Source organism: Fonsecaea nubica, assembly GCF_001646965.1.
Source record: "Fonsecaea nubica strain CBS 269.64 chromosome Unknown Scaff94, whole genome shotgun sequence".
Lineage (NCBI taxonomy): Eukaryota > Fungi > Ascomycota > Eurotiomycetes > Chaetothyriales > Herpotrichiellaceae > Fonsecaea > Fonsecaea nubica.
Genome location: NW_019173767.1, coordinates 44,941 through 69,092, shown reverse-complemented (window position 1 = coordinate 69,092; position 24,152 = coordinate 44,941). Strand labels below are relative to the sequence as shown.

The 24,152-nt window shown below is 52.0% G+C and overlaps 8 protein-coding genes across 8 annotated transcripts; 5 read left to right on the top strand and 3 right to left on the bottom strand.

The window, feature by feature from the left end:
* Window positions 1-462: 462 nt before the first annotated feature.
* Window positions 463-2,817, top strand: AYO20_09763 (hypothetical protein; the record flags this gene model as incomplete). The annotated part of the gene is made up of 6 exons (XM_022648032.1): window positions 463-870; window positions 929-1,768; window positions 1,815-2,124; window positions 2,174-2,414; window positions 2,471-2,675; window positions 2,728-2,817. 6 exons carry the CDS (start codon window positions 463-465, stop codon window positions 2,815-2,817), a joined length of 2,094 nt encoding a protein of 697 aa, XP_022495992.1.
* Window positions 2,818-3,734: 917 nt separating this feature from the next.
* AYO20_09762 (hypothetical protein) lies at window positions 3,735-5,369 on the top strand (the record flags this gene model as incomplete). The annotated part of the gene is made up of 2 exons (XM_022648031.1): window positions 3,735-3,950; window positions 4,029-5,369. 2 exons carry the CDS (start codon window positions 3,735-3,737, stop codon window positions 5,367-5,369), a joined length of 1,557 nt encoding a protein of 518 aa, XP_022495991.1.
* A 780-nt stretch (window positions 5,370-6,149) lies between these two features.
* AYO20_09761 (hypothetical protein) lies at window positions 6,150-8,195 on the bottom strand (the record flags this gene model as incomplete). The annotated part of the gene is made up of 1 exon (XM_022648030.1): window positions 6,150-8,195. One exon carries the CDS (start codon window positions 8,193-8,195, stop codon window positions 6,150-6,152), a length of 2,046 nt encoding a protein of 681 aa, XP_022495990.1.
* A 435-nt stretch (window positions 8,196-8,630) lies between these two features.
* Window positions 8,631-9,614, top strand: AYO20_09760 (hypothetical protein; the record flags this gene model as incomplete). The annotated part of the gene is made up of 4 exons (XM_022648029.1): window positions 8,631-8,978; window positions 9,039-9,300; window positions 9,364-9,492; window positions 9,544-9,614. 4 exons carry the CDS (start codon window positions 8,631-8,633, stop codon window positions 9,612-9,614), a joined length of 810 nt encoding a protein of 269 aa, XP_022495989.1.
* A 627-nt stretch (window positions 9,615-10,241) lies between these two features.
* AYO20_09759 (hypothetical protein) lies at window positions 10,242-11,336 on the top strand (the record flags this gene model as incomplete). Its single annotated transcript, XM_022648028.1, has 5 exons — window positions 10,242-10,250; window positions 10,315-10,355; window positions 10,505-10,662; window positions 10,733-11,158; window positions 11,236-11,336. The coding sequence occupies 5 exons, from the start codon at window positions 10,242-10,244 to the stop codon at window positions 11,334-11,336; spliced, it is 735 nt and encodes a 244-aa protein (XP_022495988.1).
* A 1,501-nt stretch (window positions 11,337-12,837) lies between these two features.
* On the bottom strand, window positions 12,838-13,716 carry AYO20_09758 (hypothetical protein; the record flags this gene model as incomplete). The annotated part of the gene is made up of 1 exon (XM_022648027.1): window positions 12,838-13,716. The coding sequence occupies one exon, from the start codon at window positions 13,714-13,716 to the stop codon at window positions 12,838-12,840; it is 879 nt and encodes a 292-aa protein (XP_022495987.1).
* A 1,749-nt stretch (window positions 13,717-15,465) lies between these two features.
* AYO20_09757 (hypothetical protein) lies at window positions 15,466-18,265 on the bottom strand (the record flags this gene model as incomplete). The annotated part of the gene is made up of 4 exons (XM_022648026.1): window positions 15,466-17,142; window positions 17,201-18,073; window positions 18,126-18,190; window positions 18,244-18,265. The coding sequence occupies 4 exons, from the start codon at window positions 18,263-18,265 to the stop codon at window positions 15,466-15,468; spliced, it is 2,637 nt and encodes an 878-aa protein (XP_022495986.1).
* A 3,665-nt stretch (window positions 18,266-21,930) lies between these two features.
* On the top strand, window positions 21,931-24,133 carry AYO20_09756 (hypothetical protein; the record flags this gene model as incomplete). Its single annotated transcript, XM_022648025.1, has 2 exons — window positions 21,931-23,370; window positions 23,429-24,133. The coding sequence occupies 2 exons, from the start codon at window positions 21,931-21,933 to the stop codon at window positions 24,131-24,133; spliced, it is 2,145 nt and encodes a 714-aa protein (XP_022495985.1).
* Window positions 24,134-24,152: the final 19 nt, after the last annotated feature.

Here is a 24,152-nt window from a genome sequence, read left to right as displayed (position 1 = left end):
TAAACCACAGTCTTATTATTTGTACCAAGTTCCGGAGCTCAAGGTCCATTGTACTCGTCGCGTTCGTCTAGACCCGAGTGGTTGTTAGCGCCCGCAGTTTGCATCCTCAAAAGTTACAACGTTGACCTTTCGAAAGTTCCACGCCCGTAAAAGCGCAGACAAATCCACCTGCTCTTCCGCCGACTTGCTTCAGACAACAAAAGCGATTTTGTCTTTAGCTGTTTGATTTTATTCACTCACTCATTCACTCCTTCTTTTCAGCGGTCGCTTTTGTGTTCTTGGACTGCTGATTCTCACCTGCGTTGAAACTTGTTCTTCCTTTGCCTTCTCTTGCCAGCGGCCTAGCATGTCAGGTATTGGAACCCCCTTCGTGACCCTGTGCCCATTGCTCTTCTCACCTTGTAGCCAGTCCAGAAATTCGACCAGTGGGCAAGCAGGCATGTCGAACTCTGCCAGCTGCAAATGCTGCGAGACGCCGTCATCGGTGTCGATGCCTCATACTACCTGAACCTCCGCCTCAACGGGAACAACGAAGAGCCTCTCAAGCATGCCCTCGGGGGCCAGCCATTTGTCTTCAAAAAAGCCGTCGAGGACGACATTACCGTCCTGCGACAAAATGGCATCACATTGGTGTTCGTCTTCAACGGCCTCGACTACGTGAACAAAAGCCTCCCCGACTCGCAGTTGGCGGATAGCCGAAGGGTACAAGATGAAGCGTGGCATCACTACATGAACGGGGACAGTAAGCGCACGGTGACAGACTTTGGAAAGGCAAAATACCCCGTCGACATCATGACCCGGACGCTTCAGAAACTGTTGTTTGATAATAATGTTCAATACATGGTTGCTCCATACAGTGCCACTGCGCAGGTGAGTCGACCCACGGGAAAATCTGATGGAAAGTGTTGGAGACTGAACCGGGCATTAGTTGTCTTATCTTTTGAAATTGGAAGATCAATACATTGATGCTGTCATGGGCAGCACCGAGTGCTTTCTCTTTGGGGTGGACAGGGTGGTGACGGATTTCAATCTCAACGACTCGACCCTGAGCTTGGTCAGCCGCACGGCGTGCGAGGATATACTGAAAGCCCACAAGGACGTGCTTCGAGACGCCCAACTCTTGCTTGGGACCTCCTTCACTCCGACCTTCCCGATCCTAGAAAGCATGGCCGCGGCGAAGCCGACGGGCATTGTGGACGCCATCACCCTCCTTAACGGGGCCGGCAAAAGTGTCATGCAGCTTTGCAACTACCATCGAGACAACCCTCAAGCCCAGAGCATGGAGTACGCCGACCGTTACAAGAAGGCGATCATGACCATCAGGCACCACGTGATAATGGAAAAGAACGGTGTCGTTGCGCCCCTCAACTTTGACGAGGCGCCCGGCGACGTCCACGAATTTGTTGGACAGAGACTGCCCGAGGAGTTGTTCTTCTACGTCTCCAAGGGCATGCTCGGCCCGCAGGTACCAAACTGGCTCACGTCTGGAGAAATCGCCCTTTCACTTCCGGGGGGAGTCTTCGATTCGGAACCTTATCGAAAATTGGTGATAGAATTCCTCAACCCGTACCGAACCGAAGCGCTCAAAATCCTGGCAGAGTCGCTCAACTACTACTACCAGTCGCGGGTCATCAAGGTCAACCCCTGGATTTCTCAGAATACAAGCAACTTGACAATCGAGATCCGGAACACTCCAGCCATGAAACCAAAGTTGGTCCAGTGGAGAGTCCGAGGGGCCAATATTGAATCTGTGATTGGCAAAGGCGAGGTAGGTGTCAAGATTCTGCAGCCATGCATCCTCTGACGTTGAACAGAATGTTGGTCTATTTCTACCTTGTCTGCGGTCTCTCAAAGACGTTACATTTGCCAAGAAGACCATTACCTTCGGCAAGTTGGAACACCCAGCTCTTCGAACAGCTGATGAGGTAGCCGTCAACACAGTCTTCCGGTACTTACAAGTTCGTGGCTACGTTGATGACCAACACAACGTGACCACCTGGGGCAAGGCTCTGGAAACTGCGTTGACGATCGCCGACGAGGAGTGTACCATCATTGGCGTGGAGATGCTGAGACTTGGGCTGTTCACTGGCAATTTCGCTTCAGGAGATCCGGTAGCAAAGACTGGTTGGTTCGACCATTCTCTTTCTTCCGAAGGCTGCTAACTCTCCCCTAGACAAAGATCACGACCGGAAAGTCAATACAAACCTCATTTCCAAGGTTGCGTGCTTGGGTAGAATCCGGCACAAGCCCATGGGATTTGTCGGACCTCTCGATCGTCAGCTGTTAACATACGCTTGGAAGATCTCGGCAGTCCGCACAACCCTTAGAGATCTCTTGGAAACAATCATGACGAGCATGTTTTTGAACGGTGACGTGGATCGGGACCGTGAAGACTGGATTGCTCTTGCTCAAAGGTGTGTTCGTGTACTACGCGATCTCTGCGATGTGCCCGACTAATTCGACTCCATAGGCTCCCATTTTCCAGCGACAATGGCTCCGGGCTTGCAATCGCGGTCAAGACGTACCTGGACGCCGTCAGCGAAGAACCCGAGCCAACCGACGCACTCAAAACCAGCATTAAGCAGCAAGAAGGGAAGTACAATTGGTTCGCACAACTTCGCGGCAGTGGTTACTTGACTAAGAGTCTCGATCAAGCCTGGAAGATATGGGATGCGGTGAGTTCAGTTGGAATTGCTGGCTCGAATCACTCGTGCTAACTACCGGTAGATTTATGCTGCAAGTCAAGTGCCAGGCACAGACGTTAAGGAGGCCAAGCTCTTCTCTGAGGCGAACGAATGGCTTGCCCCCCGACGATGAGCTGGTTTGTCAGGCGAAGAAGCAGAAATATGAGATCTACTCCGTGGAGCAGTATATCACCAAATCTTACTCGCACGGTATGCCATCTTCTTGAGCAAGGACTTGTGACGGCGCGACGACAGCCACTGAGCTAGACCGCGCCGCCGTTGTGAGCTGGAAGCAGTCTCTGGCTTCAGATACCATCCTCGACTCGTGCGCGTCTGGGTCTCTTCACGAGAGGTGCGCTCAATAGCCATGGTGGGGTCACAAAGTCTTATCTCTCGGCGCCGCTGGCTTGAGACGAAGGCGTACACGGCTTGAGCCAAAGGGGCGGCAGTTGAGGGGAGAAAGGGTCATTGGCATCCCCTAGTCTGAGGGAAGAAATAGACTGTAAGATCCCAGTTGCAAGGGCAGCAGCCGAGCTCGTCGAGATACTGTCTCTCTCCCTTGCGCGCGCGCACTGCGTTATTGGGAACGATTAAGTTGCTTTTAACCAAGGTAAAGTACTTTGGATTCAGATGCATGGATAGAACAAAGTTGGGAGTGGAGGTGCTGACGATGTGCGTCGCCTGCGCTTCAAGCCCTGCCTGCGCTGAAACGGCCGGAAATGCCCGCTTATACCTTAACAGGCATGCCCTTCCGCCCCTCGTGGCGCTCGTGGCGCTGGTGCCGCTTCCTGCGCAATGACATACTTGGACCAGTCTTTGCCTTAACCCACCCCTATCTATCCTTTGACTTTGAGCTCTCAGCCACTTATCGTTTAGATGTTTGGGCAAAGAAAACCCAGAAAAAATATCCATCCCATCATTACTACTCGCACGGCACTCTCGTTCAGAAAACCCCCCCACGAGCCGGGGCGCCAGAGCCGCGTGCCGGTGCTCTTACCTAAGTGAAATTTCCTTCTCATAAGCAATGTTGGGCGGGAAGGGGCCTACAGTATGCCTGTCCGTCTCCCTCCATCTCAGTCCTCAGAAGAAGAGCCCATTGAGATGGAGGACAATGGCATTTCGGGGAATTCCTCGAGGCAGAGACTCCTCCAACCTCGAGCACGCGGTGCCCGTGGACGGCTCACCGGACTGGCCTCTCACACCTTGGGCCTGATTCTTCTGCTTGTTGTCGTCTTCCTATGGACCATGTCCAATTTTCTCGGTAGTGTATGTATGGCATGCATGGGTGTTGTGCAGTCCTTGGGGTTTTAGGAGAATAGTGCTAATCGCATGCGACATCCACAGAGTATATTTGCTGACAACACTTATGCCAAACCCTTCTTTCTGACTTATCTGAATACTTCGACCTTCATGCTGGGCATGATTCCTACACTCCTCCAGATCGCATATAGACGGCACCGGGACCATGGTGATTTGTACGATACGATCCGCACGAGCGTGTTGCGGACAGTCAAGAGAACAGGCTATCGACGACTGTCGATCATTGACGATACACAAGATGGTGAAGACGGGCAGGACTTTGAGTCCGAGACGTTCTTTCAGAAACCCAGCAGGAACGGTTCCAACGCGGATAACGGCCGTCCTGGGCATGACGATGTGGAAGAAGGGGATAAGCATCTGGGAATCATCCCGACGGCTAGGCTAGCCTTTGCCTTTTGCATACTCTGGTTCAGCGCCAACTACTTTGCTATGGCTTGTTTGAAGTACACCACCGTGGCATCTACCACTATTCTGACCTCGACATCGAGTTTCTGGACGCTTTTCATCGGCGCCTTGACAGGGACGGAGAAGTTCACCTGGCGGAAACTCTGTGGCGTTCTGGCATCCTTTGCGGGGATCATGCTGATCTCGAGCGTGGACTTTTCAGGCAAGGCGGACGGTGCTTCCCCTGATTCACCGCCAGCGGGGGAGAGATCGATCCTCAGACGCGAGGACACGTTCCCGGACAAATCTCCGTCGGAACTCGCCTTGGGGGATGCCTTTGCGTTGTTGTCCGCCATCATCTACGGCATCTACACCATCACCCTGAAGAAGACGACGCTGAAAGCGCTGCCGCGATCTCTCAACATGCCCCTTTTCTTCGGCCTGGTCGGCACCTGCAACTTGATCCTCCTCTTCCCGCTTTTCCCCATTTTGCATTTCACGGGCCTCGAGCCCTTCGCCTTCCCTCCCTCCAGGAGAATCTGGACGATCCTGCTCATCAACAGCTGCGCGAGTTTCTTTTCGGACCTCTGCTGGGCGTATGCCATGGTATTGACCTCTCCACTTCTGGTGACGGTGGGGCTGAGCCTCACAATCCCTCTTTCTCTGGTCGGCGAAATGGTCCTCCAGGGCCATTATGAGGGCTGGGTATACTGGGTCGGCGCGGGGGTTGTGGTCGGCAGCTTCTTGTTCATTGACCAGCAGGAGAAGAAGGAGGAGGAGGAGGAGGTCTCGCACGGCGGCTCTAGCCGTGGCATCGAGGCCCAGAACGGGGAATACGACGAGAATGATGACGGTGCCGCCGCCACTTCTACTGCTGGTGGTGGTGGTGGTGGTGGTGGTGGTGGTGAGGTATTCTCTGGCACAGCAGGAAACAGCTATGGCGTCGACGGGCACGGCTATGGGCATAGACACCCGTCCTGACTTCCTAGGTACCTAGACTTTGGGCGGCTGAGATTGGGTATATACTCTGTGTTCAAGCACCGCCATGTATACCATCTACCTACAGTACATACTAAACCTCAGGCCTGGGATAGAAATCACGAATAACAATACCATTCTTATCTTGTTCGTGTAATAGTATTTTTCCATGTTGACGACCCGACCCGTGATATGTATGTATATATGTATGTACTCACGCACGTATGTATGTAGCACTGGCCGGATTCAGCGTTGGTCGGCTCGCGATGCCCGGCCAGACCATCTGAGTCGTCTCCGTCTCCATCTCCGTCTCCGTCTCAGCTGGGCGACGAGAAGAATTGCGCAGCAGAGGCCAAGGGGCAAAGGGACAAAGAGGGAGAGAGAGCTCGAGAACTTGGATGAATTCCATATTTGACCTTCAAACGACCGAGTAAGACTGACAAAGGATGGTAAGACACGACACAACGCTGAAGCGGTGGTGGGACTAGGTAAGCACTGAAGACCGTGGAGGTGGTTGAGGAAGTGAAAGATCAGGATGGGTGGGTACAGAGACCCGATGCCGTAAAATATTCAGACAGCAAGGACGATGGTCCCGCTTGAAGGGTTCGACGTCCAAGGAGAGATCAAACCGGTCACTGGGGGGGTGCGGCTAAAGCAACATCTGTGTTGTTGTCCATCTACAGCAGATGACTGAAGGCAACGCTGTTCAATTGCGCGTGATCCATTCTTTGGCTCTTAAAGGTCGTCGGAAAAGGCGGCAGCTTTGATTTGAACGTGATTCCATCATTCAAGGCCCAGTTCCTTCATGGTCGGTCTCCCGTCTCTCCATGGCCTCAGCTCGCCTTCACCAGGCATTTCGACCCCATTCGGTAACTGCACCTTGGGAAATCCGTCTCTCTTCCATACATAGACCTCGTCGGGATCCAGACTCTCAAACGCACCTGGCATTGAGCGTGTCTTATCTTCGTCGCTTTCCTGCCTGGACACGACCCATTTGCTGCGCACCTCGTGGGCTTTATCCTCGTCGACCAGAACCAAAGCGCCGCTGTGCCAGCCCGCAGCTGCGATGGCTATTGGGAAGTATGACTCGAGGTTGGCATAGTCCTCTGTGGTCTGGCTCTTGCCTGGCTGAGCATCTGACTCTGTGGGTACATTGCTCGCGGGTCCTTCTTCCCAATGCTTGCCTTCCTGCTCGACCCATTCACTGAATGCAGCTTGCTTTACCGCATCAACGTCCCAGATATGGCGGGCTAGCTGGCCGTTCAATGCGAAATGTGGTTGACTTAGCTGGTCTTCCATCCATTGCAGCCAATCCTTCCGTTCAGGCTCAAACCAGATTTGACGACCACGGATATTGGCAATGGGAAGTAACACAGCATCACTTCGTAGGCCAGGTCTTTCTCTGCGCAAGCCACGAAACCGACCGCCATGTTCCGGACCAGAAAGACCTAGTGAACCACAGCTTTGGGAGTCCGTACCGTACGAAGTGATTTTGCCGTTAGCGTGCAGGGCGTGGTAATGGTAGTCGCCATACGCAAGTGCTATAACGCCTGTATGCTGCATGGCAGGTATGTCCTGCGGTCTGGAGGCAAGCAGTGTGGTCATGGTAGACCAATCCTCTGATGATAGCACGTCGGGGTGGGATCGAACGGTTTCAGCACAACGTCTGATGTAGTCTACGTCACCAGCAAGTACTTCGCCTGCTGCTGTGAACACACCAAACCTGTGAAACTGGCCCTGGATATCTTTCAATTCACGATCTGGTGCGTCGAAGCCCGGGAGCTCGAATGGAGGATGACTTGGTCCAGGCTGATCAGGGTTGTCGACATGGACAGCACATGCGTAGACCTTGGACTCGTTCGTGATCCAAACGATGTAATTCTCAAGAACGATGTGTTTGAGGACCTCCACGTCTCCCGTCTCGGCTGTTCGCTTCGCAGTTCCTGGAATGATCCTCTCTTTGACCTCCTTCCCATCCAGCATTTCGTCCACTTGGTCATTTTGAATGGGGGTCCAATAGACGATACCTATATTCGGCACATAGGCAGAGCTCTCTGCCCAACCTGCAGCGACTCTAGTAGGTCGTCCGCCGAAATCTGTCCCAATCCGCGAGAAGACCATGAGGCCTTTGGCATTAATTCTGTCCCAGGAGAGTATTTTCCCTTCATCAGTGAGTGCCAGGATATGACGACGACCTGAAGAAAATTGTCGGACGGCGGAGGTGCTCTGAGTTAGATATTCGAGCTGGCGGAAGTGGTCGGAAGATTCGCCTACCACTCTGCCGTCCATAGAATCGATTGAGCCGGTGGTGTATAGCTTGCCGTCTGAGGACAAAATGGTAGTGGACCAGCCTCCACACTGAAGATCAGCTATCACTCCTACGTCGTCGGGGATGTGAACTTCTGTGGGCCAGGTGGAGGAGGCTCGCTGGAACGGTCGTGAATGGATCATGGTTGGGAGAGGACGATGTGGGACGCGTGGAAGGACCCTCTGGGGAATATGATGTGGACCTTGAGGCAGTGGTCGACGAGGCACTGGGAGAGCTCTTCCAGGTCCCAAGCTCCCTTTCAATCCTTGGCCCCAAGTGTAAAGACGAGTTTGGGTCTTGAGTCGTTTGTACAGCCAGTACCAGCGAGGGCCATCGGCCGCGAGAAGGGGGCTGATCGGGAGACGGAATGTGTTCGAGGCTTCATGTCTCCAGTACACGGAATCTTGTCGATATTTCAAGTATACGGCCTTTGATGCTCGGCAGAATGCGAGGTAGTCCTGTGGATCAAGGTGGGTTAAGATGGAGGGAATCACATCGTCTGGCAGCTGGAGGAGTGACATTTCTGCTGGATCTGAGCATCGTCTTCCTCCAAAGACCGTAGGAGAATCAATAGAGAACAGCGCATGAACAGCGTTCACTAGCAGCGATGCGGTTGATACGATGGTAGATGAGCAGGCAAACACAATTCACCATCACACCAACTGGTTGACGGCGGGCCACCAGAGGCCAGATCAGGGGATGATGTCATTAAGGGGTCACTGGCTGGTGCTGGGGGGTTGTCTGGTTGTCTTGGCGTCGGGCTCTGCAGGGCCCCAAGTGTCTGGATGTTAATTAAATCATGGGTTCTCAGTAGGTGTTTGATATTTTAGTGTGGGGTGCCAACAAACACCTGCAATCGCCTCAATCTGCAGACATCTATCCTTCAATTCGCGTCCGCTATTGTCGAGTGCTCTCTGATTTAGAATCTCGTTTCGTCGTTCGCATACCTCGCAATCATGGCCGACTCGGGTGATGCCAAACCAACTCCCTCGGCGGATCAGACTGCGTCGTCCGACTTGAGACCTGCTGAACAAGAGACTAATCTCGTGACGAATCCCCTGGGTGATCCTGCGTCCGAAGCCCCTGCTCAAGACACCAAGTCTACCATCTACACCGAGACTGCTGCCAAAGCCGCCAGTACTGCCGCGAGCACTGCCACCGCAGCGGCGACTGGCGTCAAGGACTCTGTCTTTTCCATGTTTGGTGGTGGAGCCAAGAAAGAGCGCAAGGTCGAAGAGGATGATAATGCAAAGGATGAACCCAGCGGTAGTTCCAAAGCGCAGAAGAAGGAGGATGAAGACGATGTGAGATATACTCTACCCATTCAAGGGGGAAGACCTGGGCTGACGTTGTTGATATGACAGGACAAAGCCGAAGAGGAGGAGGCAGACGTGGAATTCGAACCCGTGGTCCGACTGACCGAGAAAGTCGAGACAAAGACCAATGAGGAAATGGAGGAACAGGTCTTCAAGATGCGTGCCAAACTTTTCAAGTTCGACCGCGAGCCGAAGGAGTGGAAGGAGAGAGGCACTGGCGATGTTCGGCTGCTCAAGCACAAGGAGAACGGAAAGACGCGATTGGTGATGCGCCGAGACAAGACTCTCAAGGTTTGCGCAAATCACTATGGTAAGTCTTCGTCTGTCTGCAGTGCTCGCCGTCGAATGGCTCTTGGCTAATCTCTACATCTAGTCACCCCTGATATGAAGCTTTCACCAAATGTGGGTAGCGATCGAAGCTGGGTTTGGAATGTTGCAGCAGATGTCAGCGAAGGCGAGCCAGAAGCGCAGACCCTTGCTATCCGGTTCGGAAACAGCGAGAGTATGACATTGCCTCTACATCTCCCATTGCCCATGTGCTAACCCGCCACAGACGCCAATCTCTTCAAGGAAGCATTCATCAAGGCCCAGCAGGACAACGAGTCTCTGTTCCAGCAGTCATGATACATCCGATAGCGAGTGGGGTTTGTGTGATGATTGATCCAGCAAGGAATCTACAGCTGCCGACCAACAGAGCAATTGCAGAGCCACGCATATGAAAGAGACGTGATTCATGGTTTACCATAGGCTCTGAAACTCTCATATCACCTGACCTTAGATAGAGACGCAGTCTGCCCAACGGTAAGCCTTGGCAAGAATGAATGGAGTTGTGAAGAAGACCATCCCGCAACGCCTTTTGTCACTCTATCTTAACCCGAAATTCGTAACTGATCGCCCCAGCGCTAATCCTCGGCTAAGTTGCCCTTTATGATGTATATATGAAGACAGCCCACCTCATCCCTGGAGATCCACTCTACCTTCTTCGTGAACGGCAAAGCATCTTCCCACGAAGTGCGACAACCAAGTTGGCAACCCCTGTTTACCTTTTCTCTGGTTAACGTCCTGCGTCAGACTGAGCGTGGCCTCTACTTACAGTCCGACTTCTCTCGAATCGATCACCCTGACACTGTCGCTCACCACATCTTCAAGTTCCCCTCCTCTCACCTGGTCCTCACCAGCCACGACACAGACGATCTACAAACCCCACCAACTCGCCGTCACTTTAACTTCAACTAAACACAGCTCTCCATCATGCCGGACGTAAGTCGCAGTGTCGCATTGTCGCATTCGCCTCAACAGACAGCGCGACTGACGGTCTTTACAGGTCAAACGCAGTGTCAAAATTGTGACGGAGCAAAAGATCATGTAAGTTGACTCCTGAACTCGCGCCTCACCCCGCGTATACCTCCTCTCATCTTCATGTGCCTGGAGTTTCGAACATGCTCCAACCCAACGCTCAGCACTTGCAACTGCTTGCGACTTTTCAAAATTCTGTTCTGACATGATGTCTACAGTCCAGGTGCCGACAGTGGCGTGACCGGATTCCCTCTCAGACATTGGTCTATGAAGATTTTCCTCCTCCACGCCGACACAAAGCAGGAGATTGATGCGGACATTTTTGAGTCGGTAACATACTTTCTCCACGACTCATTTGGCGACAAAGCGACACAAAGTATGTATCACTGACATAACACCTCTTTGCCATTGTGTGTCAACTTGCTAACCACTGTCCGTCCCTACAGCCTTCAAGAAGCCACCATTCCGTGTTGCCGAAGATGGATGGGGTGAATTCGAACTACGAATCGAAATGAAAGATCTCAGTGGCAAGGTTCACAGTATCCTCCACGACCTCAATTTCGCCAACGCGCGTTATGAGACTAAACAGATCATCACCTTCAAGAACCCCAAAGGGGCACTTCTTGAAACACTTCGCAACTCTGGTCCTATTCCAGGAGAGTCCACCTCAAACGGCACCGAAACTGCCAGCAAGAAACGCACAAGCGAGATCGGGGGAACTCAGAAGAAAAAGAAGGGTGACAGCAAAGTCATTGACATGGACAAATTGGCCGAAGGCCTTCAGAAGCTTGGTGAAGATGACCTTCTTCAGGTCGTGCAGATGGTGCATGACAACAAGAGTGAAGAGTCGTGGATGCGCAACGATGCCGAGCGTACGTGCATACCGAGTCCCCCCTTTTCTGTGCATTCCTGCTAGACAAACGGTTACTAATGCTTGACTCGTCTACAGAGGGCGAATTTCACGTTGATCTCTACACCCTCCCTGAGAATCTTATCAAGATGCTCTGGGACTTCACAACGGAAAAGAACGCGATCTCGGCATCTGCATAGGCAGATTGTTGAGCACCATGCCTTCCACATTTTAAAGGTGGAGTTGGAATGGTCCAGCGTTCTTGACCACCACATGTCCTTCTCCGACTCTTTTCTGGATCCCGGGCTTCGATAGGATGGTGTCATTTCGTGGCAAGAAAGCAGGGAAACAAAAGGGTTGGATCTCTGTACCATCACATCTATGAACGGCTCGCGCATGATATGACCTGGGTTCTGCTTTCTGCAAAATCTTATGTCGCTTCTGATGATTGAGTCGCTTTGCGCGCACATCTGAGCATCTGCGAACGAGCCTGCAGCATTTCCTGAGGGGAGAGCGACTGGGGGATTTTTCAAGGGGGAAAATGGTGGTTTAGATCTCGAGTGTCTTTTCGTCTTATGTTTCCTTCAAGGGGAAAATTATCTCAGTGGGACAGGCACGAATGACATGACATGACTGCAACTTGCAACTAGCAACGCACTGGGAGTTGAGATCGGACGATGTACTCTAGGGAAGGCAAGGATTTGATTCTACAACCCGTCTCATGTCTCCTTTTTGTGCGCTTGTCATTATTCACCACCACCACCCATCACCAACTTCCATACCTTGGTATGGATCTTACGACGAAGCCATGATAATGTGCGCAAGCAACCAAAGTGGATCGATGATCCCTGAAGCTGAAGTTGTGAGGTCCAAAAAAAAAAAGGAAGACTCTTGGGGACGCACAGGCTCGAATAATGAACATGAATAGAAAAAAATCTTGAATCATGAACTGCTTCATTCATTCATTCATTTGAATATCTTGGAATTTTTATTTACATGTAGTTAATTGGTTCTTGGGCATGCCAATGCAGATGTCATTGCCCATTGCAGAACGCGAGTTCTTCCTGTGCCTGCGCATGTACAACAGGCAGGTAGGTATCCAAAGAGTCTATATGTTGCAGGTTTGTGGTCCATCCACCCACACATCAAAATCCTCTCCCCAGAGTCGTTGGACACCGATGGTGGCTCGGTATCTAGTAGTGATAGATCGTAAACTGGTGAGGCTGAAGTCAGAGCTTGTGTGCTTGAACTTCCAGGCTCCTTTTCATCTTTGTTCTTTTTTGGGGAATGTACCTGAGAGTGGGCGATGTGGCCGTGGTGAAGGCGATCTGATCGTGGCTGATGCTGTGTATTTCACCAGCTATCGTATGTACAAAGGAGACAAAATGCCCAGTCAGTCGGACAAAGACAGCAGATACGTGTCGTTGGTATCGTAGAGGACCGAGTTCTAATGGCTCGTGAGAGAATGTGTCGGAGAATATGTGACAAAGATGTGCATCATGCATTTGTTTCGTTGCCGCGCAACAAGGTGGGCAGGATCTGAGTTTAAAATCGGCATGGCGATGATATTATTACATGGATGGGCAACAAGGACAAGAAGCTTTTCACAAGCTGGTGGTCGAGATCTCATCGGAGGACACGGTTTCTGTAGACAATGGGGATCAGCTTGAGCCTTTTCATCATCAGGATGAAGCATATTACTCACTGAAGCAGCAGACCCTCCAGACCGTCCGCCTTTACGCCGGATATCGTAGCAAAAACGTCACCAGCCTTGTAAGCCAGAATCGCGGGGATGTCGACCGTCTCCATCTCCGCAACCTCATGGTGTAACTTGACAAAGCGAGTGGTATTGTGCTTGTAGGCAAGCATACTCAGCTCGTCTTCCACCTCGGCACTTGCACTAGACGAAGGATCATATATCATGACGACGACGACCGTCTCGTCGGAGACCTTTTCAATTGCGTCCAGGTAGCCATTCGCATCCACTTCCATGAACATGCCCCAGGTCCGCTGGCTAGGAAAGTGTTTTCGTTGAGCACTGTAGGCAGACTGTGATTGAGAAGAGAGCTCCTGCAGGCGGTTGGCTCGCCAGGTTTTCATGAATTCCGAGTCGGCTTCGTCGTCGGAAAGGGTCAAGTTGGTGTCCGAGTTGGAAGATGTGGTCGATTTGGGTGAACCAGAAATGAGGGTTCTGCGCCTGTCACTCTTTTCTGTGACGGTCGGGATCGCTGCTGCCTTGCCATTTGAGGTCAGGTTATTGGCAAAGCTGGTCAGCCGTTGTCGAAATGTCGATTGTTTCGCGCGGGCAAAGGATTGGGCGTCTGCAATGACTCCCTTTGGGCCAGTGTTGGCATAGTGAACTTGGGAGGGCAGATGGTAGGTGGTCTTTGTGGTGATCATGGTCGCCATGTTGCCGGCGCTCTCGTCGTCAGTACCAGGGTCAGAGAGATTGTCAAATGCAGGCTCGGGGTCAAGATCGAGGTCAGAGTCGTCCTTGTCGTCGCGATCTTCGGGATGAGAAGTCAGGTGGTCACGGTGGGAGAAGTAACGGTCAGCCTCTTCACGGGCGAGGTCGGCCATGTTGTTTATAAGACAGCTTTTCCCCTCCTTTGCTCAATAGTTCTGTTCTTTGTAGGGCGGGCAGGGGTGGGCGAGTGGAGGCCGCTCCAATGTTAGATCGAGTCAGAAGGATAGCAGTTGGCGGATCCTGTTGGTCTCTGATTCTGTGACATAGGTAGGTAGGGGGGTCCCCAGAAAGGTCCGTCTCAAAGTTTGTTCTACCTTGCTGGTGCTGGTGAGACGGCGGTAAGCTGGGATTGATCAGCTCACAAAAGCACAAATTCGGTAGTGCGACTTGATGACAGCGTTGGCAGTTTTGAAGAGGAGTGAAGGGGTGGAGATTGAGCGGAATGATGGCAAACTTGTCGCGAGACCAGAATGGACGAAGCAGAGTCTGAAACACCAGGCTAGCAAACCCTAGCGACAAACCCCAGCGAGACAGTGGGTCTAGACCAGGCTGAAAGCTCTAGGGCATGTACTGCGGACGGGTAGGGCGTGGAGAGACGGCTGATGTGCTGCTGTTGTAGAGTTTGAGTGCAAGAAGACGAATGAAATGAGCAGTTCCACCAAAAACCTTCGTGCGGACGAGTTAACCGCACGCAAGATTGACAATAAAAAAACGAATGAAATAGATGGCCAGAGTTGAATAACTGTCCCCGTAATGGTAAGGCTAACGAAGATGGTGACGGCGGTTTGTTCTGGATTAACCTGAAACTTGGGCTCTTTTGTCACACGCAGCTCCTTGTGACTGCGCCGCAGTTTGTCACCTTTCAACTCTGACAGCGGCTGCGGTGATAGCGGGACCCGGGCGGAGAGAAGGGATGAGATCATGGGCTTCCTCTTACTAGGTACCCAGCGGCTACATCCCTAAGAGTTCCTGCCAAGTACGGGTACTACCTACGGAGTACTTCTGCTCCGTAGGTCCCTCCCTGTGCACGCTAGGTACCTAACTGTTAGGCGGCTAGGGTACCAAGGAAGCCCTACCGAGCAGCAGGCACTAGTAGCCAGATGGTTAGAACCTTGTCCCGGGAATCTTTGACGAGGGTTTCCCAGACGAGGGGGTCGGTATCAAAATTCCCCCCCGGCTGGATCTGCCAGATTCATTGTTCCACTCCAGTACCTCGCACACCACGTACACTCAATAATGCCACTCACTTACTGCTGACGATGGTCCTAAAATGCATCCCCAGGACCAGTCAGGCACCCCTCTATCCTGTCGATCTCGGGCTTCGAGTGCCCTGGATCCCCTAGTGTTTGCTCTCAACGCGGAGTTTCAGCTATCCTCATCTCAGGCCAAGTCAGTCCATCGTCCATCCGCACCTTATCAGCTCTACAGCATCGATCGTGATCCCCCTCTGACAAAGTCAAGATCCACACCACCCGATATTTTCCCTTACGAGTCCTGCCTGTTCCCTCCCCTTCTTGGCCCCCCCTCGAGATTCATCGACGCACGGTCGATCAGTGGAGCATCAAGTCGGCCTAGGACGAGGCCCGGATCCGTCCTGGCATGAGAAGACATACTAAAATTCTGACACTTGCGGCCATTGGATCCTTGAAACTTCGCTGTCATGTCGATCATCTTATTAGTTGCCTTTGTTGTCTGGTTCCACCTCTACAGTAACCCGGTTCGAATGATGGCAAGAATCCCACGCGGAAGCATTTCTCGGAAGAGCTGGAAATCGTGTCGAGATTCTTTTATTGCTCATCACAGATTGTTCACATTTCTGCATCAAGTCGTCGCAGAGGCAACCGACAAATAATATCGAGTATTCAAAATTCTTTAATCCCTTGACCTGGTGGACTTCGTTGCTTGTGCCTGGTCCGTCTTCCTGCACCCCATCCCGCGTTGACACTCGCAAGCATATCATCATCTCGAATCTTACGTTCCACAGTCTTCAATCGCCTCGCTTGTGGAACTTGTATGTCTTCTTCGTTTGCTCCATCCACTCCGGATCTCTTTTTCCTCGATGCAGCCAGTTTCTCCCGCAACAGGATCGCTTCTTCGGAGTCTTCATAACCCAGCTGGGTCATGGGTGGTGCTGCATCCTGCTCTGTTGGGAAACCGGCATTTCTGGGCATGTCGGAATCGTCCATCTCCAATGGAGCTGATTTGAGTGCAGCTAGAGTCCGCTTTGCCCGTCCAATGAAGTTAAAGGTGCCTTTCTCAGCTGTAGATGTGCTTTCACCGTTCTGGGTCTCGGCTGACTGGATAGTAACAATCTCGCTGCCAATCCCGTCCGTGTTGATACTGTCAATAGAACTGGCTCTTGACCACCTCACATTCGAGGCTGTTGATGAATTGGACAGGTTGCTCAACGCTCGCCCGAATAATCGATTCTTCTTCAGGGGATCGTTTTGATTGCTGCCGACAGATTTCTTTCGGGAGTGCTCGTTCAGGATGTCTCTGATAGCGCCATTGATTGCTTCGATATCTGTGGGTTTGCTTTGAACTTCAGCCCGCCCACCACTTTTGACGGGCGCTGGAGCGTTCTCCTTTGATGTCGAGTCTTCTCTCCTCGAGAGAGCGTCCAACGGCTGGATTGATTGTTGGTTATTCGCCAAACGTGCATTTCCGCCGTTTGGGGATAGTATCCGGGGCGTATAGTTCCCATTGTCGTCTGATTTTTCTTTTGTCTCATTTCGTCCCGGAGCACCACCAGCACCACCAGAAGCAGATGGACCTTCTTCAACTTGGCCCTGCATCTCCTCCGCCCCCCGCTGAACATTGAGACAAGAATCTGATTTCTTTGATTTGTCGGGCGCGGATCCGTCATGCGTTCGAGTCCCATTGGGCCTGGATTCCGGGTTTGCTCTATAGTCACCCGCATTTCGTGGAAGAGGAATCGTGCTGACTTCAACATAGTCTTCCAGAGCGCTTCTCTTCGCTGGCCTCTCACTGTTCGCTGTATGCGGTCGAGTCTGTCTGAACAGATAGCTTTCGACATTAGCTTTGGCTTGGTTCTTGATTGTTGACCACAGCCACTCCTCAGTCACAGCGGGAATGCCCACGTGCTGTGCAAAATCAAGTTTGTCCTTTTTGGCACTGCCGGCCTTGCAGATCAGCATAGAGACGGCCGCAGTGAACATCTGCGAGTAACTACCCCCAAGCAACGTGATGATCTTGGATACATGCACAGCTTCTAGACCATCGAAGCCAGTTGCGTTGATGGTCAGATCTCTCAAACACGAAAGGGATCCCCGGAGTATCTGTCCGAGTGGGTATTTGCATGGGTCGACGAAAGACTTTGCGAGCATGCATTTTTCAAGCCAGAATTCGGACACCACTTGGGAACCACCTGCAATGATTTTGGGTGGTGTTGAATCTTTCTTGCCTACATCATGAGGCTGTATGGCAATTATACTGTCACGTTTGGTCTCATCGGTCTCTTCTCCTTCGCTGATGATTGTCGCTCCGTACTCAACTAACACTTTTTCAAGGTGTTTTCTCTAGCATTTTGTAAGCGTTTATGCGGGAATGGTAGAATGAGGCAATTCGGTGGCTTACCTTCTTCTCTTCGAACAATTGTACCCTGAACAGGCGACCTATCAGGAACCGATTGGCGCCGTGATCAGAGACTCTACTGATGGATTCGGCTTCAGGGTTGCTGGTAGCAGCTGACGTCCTGGCAACTTCTCGAAGGGCAGGCATAGAAACCGAAGGCTTCAGCTCTGGACGCTCAAGTTTTTTGGCCTCAAACCCAGCACCGCCCACAATATCCGACCACATATCTTGCGTCTGACTTCCAAATTTGGCGCTGGCTGTCCTCCGGAGCTTCCGAGAAGGTTCTGGTCCGACATTGTCTTCCCTCGTGCGTTTGCCAAGTTGAGGAGAACGCCTCGCTTTTCGATTCCATGCCCCAAGACCTTGTTCAGCAACCGGAATAGTAGGATGATAGAGTCGCTCGTCCAATTGCATGCCCCTTTCCAATGTATCCTTGTACCATTTGAGGCTGACGACTTTTTTCTGCCATTGTATACCATATTCATACTTTTTGCCTTCGGGCTTCGCAGCGATCAGATGGGTTACATCCTTAGTCAGATCTCCTGTGTATTCCCCGCCATTTTCTTTGACATTCTTCTGCAGTTGGGCACGAAATGCAAGGTCATCGAAGCCTGTGATACAGATTTTTAAACCGGCAAGAGTGGGCATCCGATATTGTTGTGTGAGACTGTCGAGGTCCAGAGGCAAGTCGTTTATCCAGTGATCTCGAACAGCCCCGATCCATTCCGGGCGGAGCACTTTGATATCTTCTCTTTCTCGAGCAACATACTGATATTTCAGGGTGTCTGTGCTCCCCACAATGAGATGGGTCGTATCGGAAGTCAAGTCGAGCTTGTGTTCAGCTCCCATCTGCATTGCCATGTCGGCATATCGGCTCTGTAGACTTCGTTAGTATAGAGCCCTGGCTCACTCATGTTGGTTTGCTGACCCTGTCCTCTGGTCCAACCGAAGTAAAACATAACATGACACCTTGGAGCGGTTGCTCGGCGGATCCTGAGAAACGCAAGTTAGCACGCCAGCAGAAAATCTCTATTGGAAATACGTACCCCGAGCTTCGGTCCTTGCCATCATGCATGGTCAAAATAGATCACGAACTCCTACAACCCCTTCGCCTGGGAGTTGTCTCTGAGATAAATTATCATGGCGCTTCTGCGTTGCGGACGCGTCGAAGAGGGCGCGTGCTGTGCTGGAGCGGCAAGTTAGCCGAAGCGGGGGCTCACACTAGCCTTCTCTGGAGCTTGGCAATATGGGGTACATTTATTTGTGCCCCTGATGCACTGGCTCGTTCCCTTACCTTGTATGACGTCGTGGTGCATCTGGTAGCCGATTTGCTGATCTCGTGTGTCGATCGTGATTCTCAGACTTCCATCGACATTGAGGCCGGCGGGATCTTGGAGATCTCGTCAATCCCGGGAGCCAAACGTCTATCTCGTACCGTGCATCGCTCTCAGCATACAAAACAGGTCCGAGAGCCGAACGGACTATCTCTCCTTACACCGACCTATCTCGCTCACGATCCCTGGTTTCCTCTTTAGCGTCCTCGTGTGCTGCAGGGCACAATATGATATAATCACATTCGATCCGGGGATCTGACAATGATAGTCACGTGAGGGAACAGACGGAGACCGTCTAACAACTCCTCGATGCCCTGTTCCGCATCGAACTGTGGCGAAGCGGAAGATATCGCATGATATGTCACGCTCTTGGCACCACATGGTATGATGACCAGGCCGACTTCTGCATATTGTATTAAGTACTTGTCCCAGACCGAGGTACAGTAATCACCGACTGTCATATCTGATACTGGGTAAGCGAGCCGAAGAAGCCGCTGACATCCCATCATCGAAGTGGTAACCCGCGCGGGGAGCGCTTTCCATTCCATCTAGCCCGGACATCTTGGGATGTATTCCGGTCAGAAAACGCGGACACGAAAAGGATGGTAAAGTGGAATTGATGCAGCGAGTTAGTCCAACAGTCAAGCAAAAGTCAGCAGAGAAAGGTGATCCCCGCTATAGGGCAATCCTTGGGAGCACTAGGCACGAACCCAAATCGGCTCAGCCTCAGCCAGACGCGTAATTCCAGAGCATGTGCTTGAGTACCCGTAAACAGTCGAGGGCTAGGCCAATCTGCGAGTAAATGCTCATGCAGGGTCAACATACCAAGAAGGGCAGTGCCCACAGGGAGAAGTATATGCCATCTATATAGATCATAGGAGCAACCACATTACAAACAATGCAGACTTAAGTGTCTCAAGGTGCGCTAGAGTACCTTGTCTTCACATACTGCTGCCGTCATCTTAGCCTCTCGAAGGTGCACATGCTTTAGCGGGAAATTGATCTGCCCATCCATATTTAGACACAATGCTACGCACAGTCGCTTCGACAGACAACGCAGATATCTAGGGCTCGTTTTCCCGCAATAAGGAATCATGGGAAATAATAAAAAATACGTCGTGGCTGCTTATCGTCGAACCTGACTTGACTGCATGCAGTAAATTGAAGTGGTGACCCACTTGTACGAGCAACCCTCTGGGAGTAGAAAGAAGCAAGTACAAGCGGCCAACAGGCACAGATAGACCAACCCCCGCCAATGACGGAAAGCGTGACAAAAGCCCACAAGTATCGAGTACAAAGTACTTCGTTATGTCGCATTTGTGGAGTTTAGTGTGTTGAGGAGAACGGCTTGTTGCGAGCTTAGACCCGGAATGATAAAATGGAGAGGACATGGTTGGGCTGCGAGTGCTGATGCCTCGAACTTTCTGCCCGACGGGATGACTCGGCGCAGGGAGACCACAAGCCTAGGCATTGATGACATCTGAGGCTCACAAAAATCAGAATTACTGGAACGGCGTCACAACTCGAATCTTAGGATGCGATTCCCGGTGTGCAGTAACCATCTCTAACGGCGGAAGTATACGCCCAGGCATTGCACTTAATGGCAGAGCAGAGGTGGAATACTGACGAAAGTCAAGAAGGCCGACGTGGCCAGCATGGAGTGCGGGAGTCTCGGCTTTTGTTTTCCCTCCTTCTGCCTTTTTTTAGTTGTCACTCGCTGAGGGGCGATAGCTAGCTGTCCCACGACATCCGAGAGGAGCGGTACCTAGGTTTGAGGAGGGGCCCAGGAAAAATGATTTCAATTCTCCAGTGCTCGTGGCGACCAGCGGGAGCGGGTGAGGCTTTGTCTTTGGTCCTGGTGACCCGCTGTAGATCGTATGGCTCGATGATAGCGAAGAGTATCAAGGCAGAGAGTGTGGTCAGACAATTGTGCACCCGTAAGGCTGGGCCTGATGGACACTAACACACCAGAGGTCAGTCAGGCACACGACATGAGTAAGATGCAGCAAAGTTATTAAGTCCCTGGAGCCACAGGGCCACGCCTCTTTGCGCTCCTCTTCTCTCTCCCTCTCTCCACTTTGTTGCGGGAGCCAGATTGCTGATCAGCTGTTTACGCTGGATCAATATCCGCCGAGCCGAAACGAAAGGAACCCAGTTGCTTGGTTGGCCGAGTGCGGGAGAAAGACGGGCAGAACAAGTTCTGAAGAAGGAGAAGAAGTCTGTCCATCCATCCAGACGATTTCCCACAAGAAACCGGCTTGGTGGCAGTTGGCCAGGGGAGAGAAGATCTTTGGACATTTTATATCATCGCCATCATCGACTGGCGGGCTGACGACTGACTGACGAAACCAAACAAAACAAAACAGGCAAGAGGCCTTCCCTCCCCGCCCTGGTGACCCCCCAAGTTCAACCAACTGATCCACCCGCAGCTCAGTCAAGGGAGCACCTGGCAAGCCTGCAAGCCTGGGATTTTCTTACCCACCGAGCCTAAGCTGCTTCTGAGCACCTGAGGCTTTTTGCCTGGCTTCTCCGGGCCGGGCGTGCCACTCACTGCTGTCTGTTGGCGTGGCATTTATTCGATTCGTCTCATCCTCAATCATCATCATCATTTGTCCCGGTCTTCCCCAGCACCCTGGAAAGCACAGAGCACAATACTTCACGGGGATTATTGCTCTGGAAAACCCCCGACTGTCTCACTCTGGTCAGTGAGCAACATTTCCATCAGCTCGAGCTCCTCCATCTCGAGTTTTCTTTCCTCTTGTCTTCGATATCACACACAAAAGCAATGCGCCAATGACACCCAGGAGGGTTATTCCGGTAGACGGCACGCCCTGAACTCCGACTAGTCCTACACACCGCAGTTGTCCATTCAGCTGAATGGTTGCTGCTGCCACATTAGGTGCGTTTCCTCCACGCTTCCAAGGCCAAGCGCAAAAGCAGGCGAGAGTTCACAGCTCGTTCCAATTCAAACAAAGTTGCGGGTCTGGGGAATCCAACTTGAAGTTGGCACTATAGACTCGCTCACTCCCCCTCCCACGGGTAATCCTGCTGGTTGCTACGGATTGTCCACTGCCATCAAATACAATCTCTCCCCTCCTTCTGTACTGCTCTCTCTACAAGCGACGCTGACAACGATCGATTCCAGTTCTCTTCATTCCACCCAGCCAGTAAATTCGACTTGCTCTTCAGACAAGTTCAACCTACCCTTCCGCTTGCCACCACTGTATACCCTACCATCGTCTTACCCTCTGGTCGCCCGCGAAGCTGGCTTTCTCACGCGAACACGCAAAAAGATTCTTCAGACTTAACCTTCCCACCGTCTCTTCGCAACCAGTTCCCCTTCACCCGGTAGTATCTGATCGAGCGTCCTTACGAAGAAGTTCAGTGGGTACGGAGGATATGGTGTTCGCCGACGTTGGCAGGCGTTCACCGGAACGACGGGGGAGGAGTCCCAGCGTGGTCAGTGGGATAAGCCATCGATCAAGACACAACAGCAATGCTAGAACTGCTCCCGCTCAACCGCCGTCGCCCGAGGCACGTCCTGCGGCAAACATAACCCTATTGGCAGATGAGAAACCTATCGCTAGTGGCAATGGCGTCTCTGTCTCCATTGCCCTGGCAGAGCCGGTCTTGTTTCTGCAAGGGTTTGACCCTAACGACCCATCTACTCATAGCACCACAATGCTCCGTGGGAGTCTCCTCTTGAGAGTGCAAAAGCAGGCAAAACTGAAATCAATATCTCTGAACTTCCGGGGCAAGTCAGAAACGGAATGGCCGGAAGGAATACCCCCAAAGCGCGTCGAATTCCGGGACACCACCACGATCATGAACCATACATGGTCCTTCTTCAATGCCCAATTCCCGCAAGCCGAGTATAGCTACGGTGCGGATCTCGTCCAGCTCTCTAAAGGTGCCTCGGTGGAGTCGAAAGAAGTTGGCGTGACGGCATCGTCATTTGACCTCTTCCAGCGAAGTGCCTCTCCCGCCAAAGGTCACCCGACTTCCCGTGATCTCAAGCGACTGTCCCTCCAGGCGAATCATTCGAGGAGTTTCGGCAAAGGCGACACAATCAATGGGGGACCGACTGTTGCCCAAAAAGGATTCAAAGTGTTCCATCCCGGTGATTATGTCTACAATTTCGAGCTTCCCCTCGACTCGCGGTTACCAGAATCGATAAGCGTCGATCTCGGCCACGTCAAATACGAGTTGGAAGCCCTGGTCGAGCGTTCCGGAGCGTTCCGGGCTAACTTGGTGGGCACGAAGGAGTTGACACTTATCCGAGCGCCTGCCGAGGGGTCATTGGAGCAGGTCGAACCTATTGCAATATCTCGCAACTGGGAAGACCAGTTGCACTACGATATTGTGATCTCTGGGAAATCGTTTCCGCTCGGCTCGACAGTGCCCATCGCCTTCAAATTGACTCCGCTCGCCAAGGTTCAATGCCATAGGATCAAGGTGTTCGTGACAGAGAATATACAATACTTTACAAACAACAAAAAGGTACACAGGCTGGAACCGACAAGAAAAGTGCAGCTCTTTGAAAAAAGGGCTGATGGACATAGTGTGACTTCCTACCCTGGAAGTTCAATGCGAATTCTTGCGGGCGGTGGTGTTCCCTATGACTATCGTCAACAGGCTGCTGCTGGTGATGAGGATATTCCGAGAGACCAAACAAATTTGCTCGGTAACCTTGATAATGATGCTGGAAGTATTGGTCCGACCGAGATGGAGTTCAATGTGCAACTGCCGAGCTGCCATCAGATGAAGGATAAACTACGGAGCGAGCGATTGCATTTTGATACCACTTACTCCAACATTCAGGTCAATCATTGGATCAAGGTACGTCCATGACCGCTGCTTTTGCGTACTTAACGAGGACTAACAATGCCTCTGAAAGATTGTGATGCGACTCTCTCGGCCAGATGAGAATGACTCGACCAAACGGCGTCATTTTGAAATATCAATTGACTCTCCCTTTAACATTCTTTCCTGTCGGGCGACACAAGCAAACATCTCCCTTCCCGCCTATAGCGCTGGGGGCGGTATGCCATCCTCCACGGACGAGTTTGAGTGCGGATGTCCAGGCGCAGCCATCAGAAGACGAAACACTCCCCCTATATCTCAAAGTCGGATCCAATCTGTCAATAACTCGACGGATTTTGGTGCTCCAGCACCGGGTGTGAGCCGGAGTTGGACGAATGACACAGGTGGCTTGACAATGCCTACGCAAGCACATGTGCACAACGACCCCAATGTTGGACAATCAAGGCCTATACACTTACTGAGGAGTCCCTCATTCAACCCACCGGCTTTTGATGAAGACGAACCACCGCCACCTTTGGTCACTCCACCCCCGTTGTACGATAACATTATCCCTGGAGATTCGACCAGCGCATTGGCGGATTATTTTGCTCGCCTTGCGGACGAGACTGCCGACGAAGACGATCGGCTGGATCGGTCACGTGTAGATTATCCCCTTACCCCCGGCGGACGGGTGAACAGGAGTATGGATATTCCGAGGAACTGGATGCCACTGGGCACGGCAGCCAACACCGAATCGGCTCCTTCAGGACTGGCGTCTTCGACGTCAGTAGCAAATTGAGCACGTCACTTCTTACTTA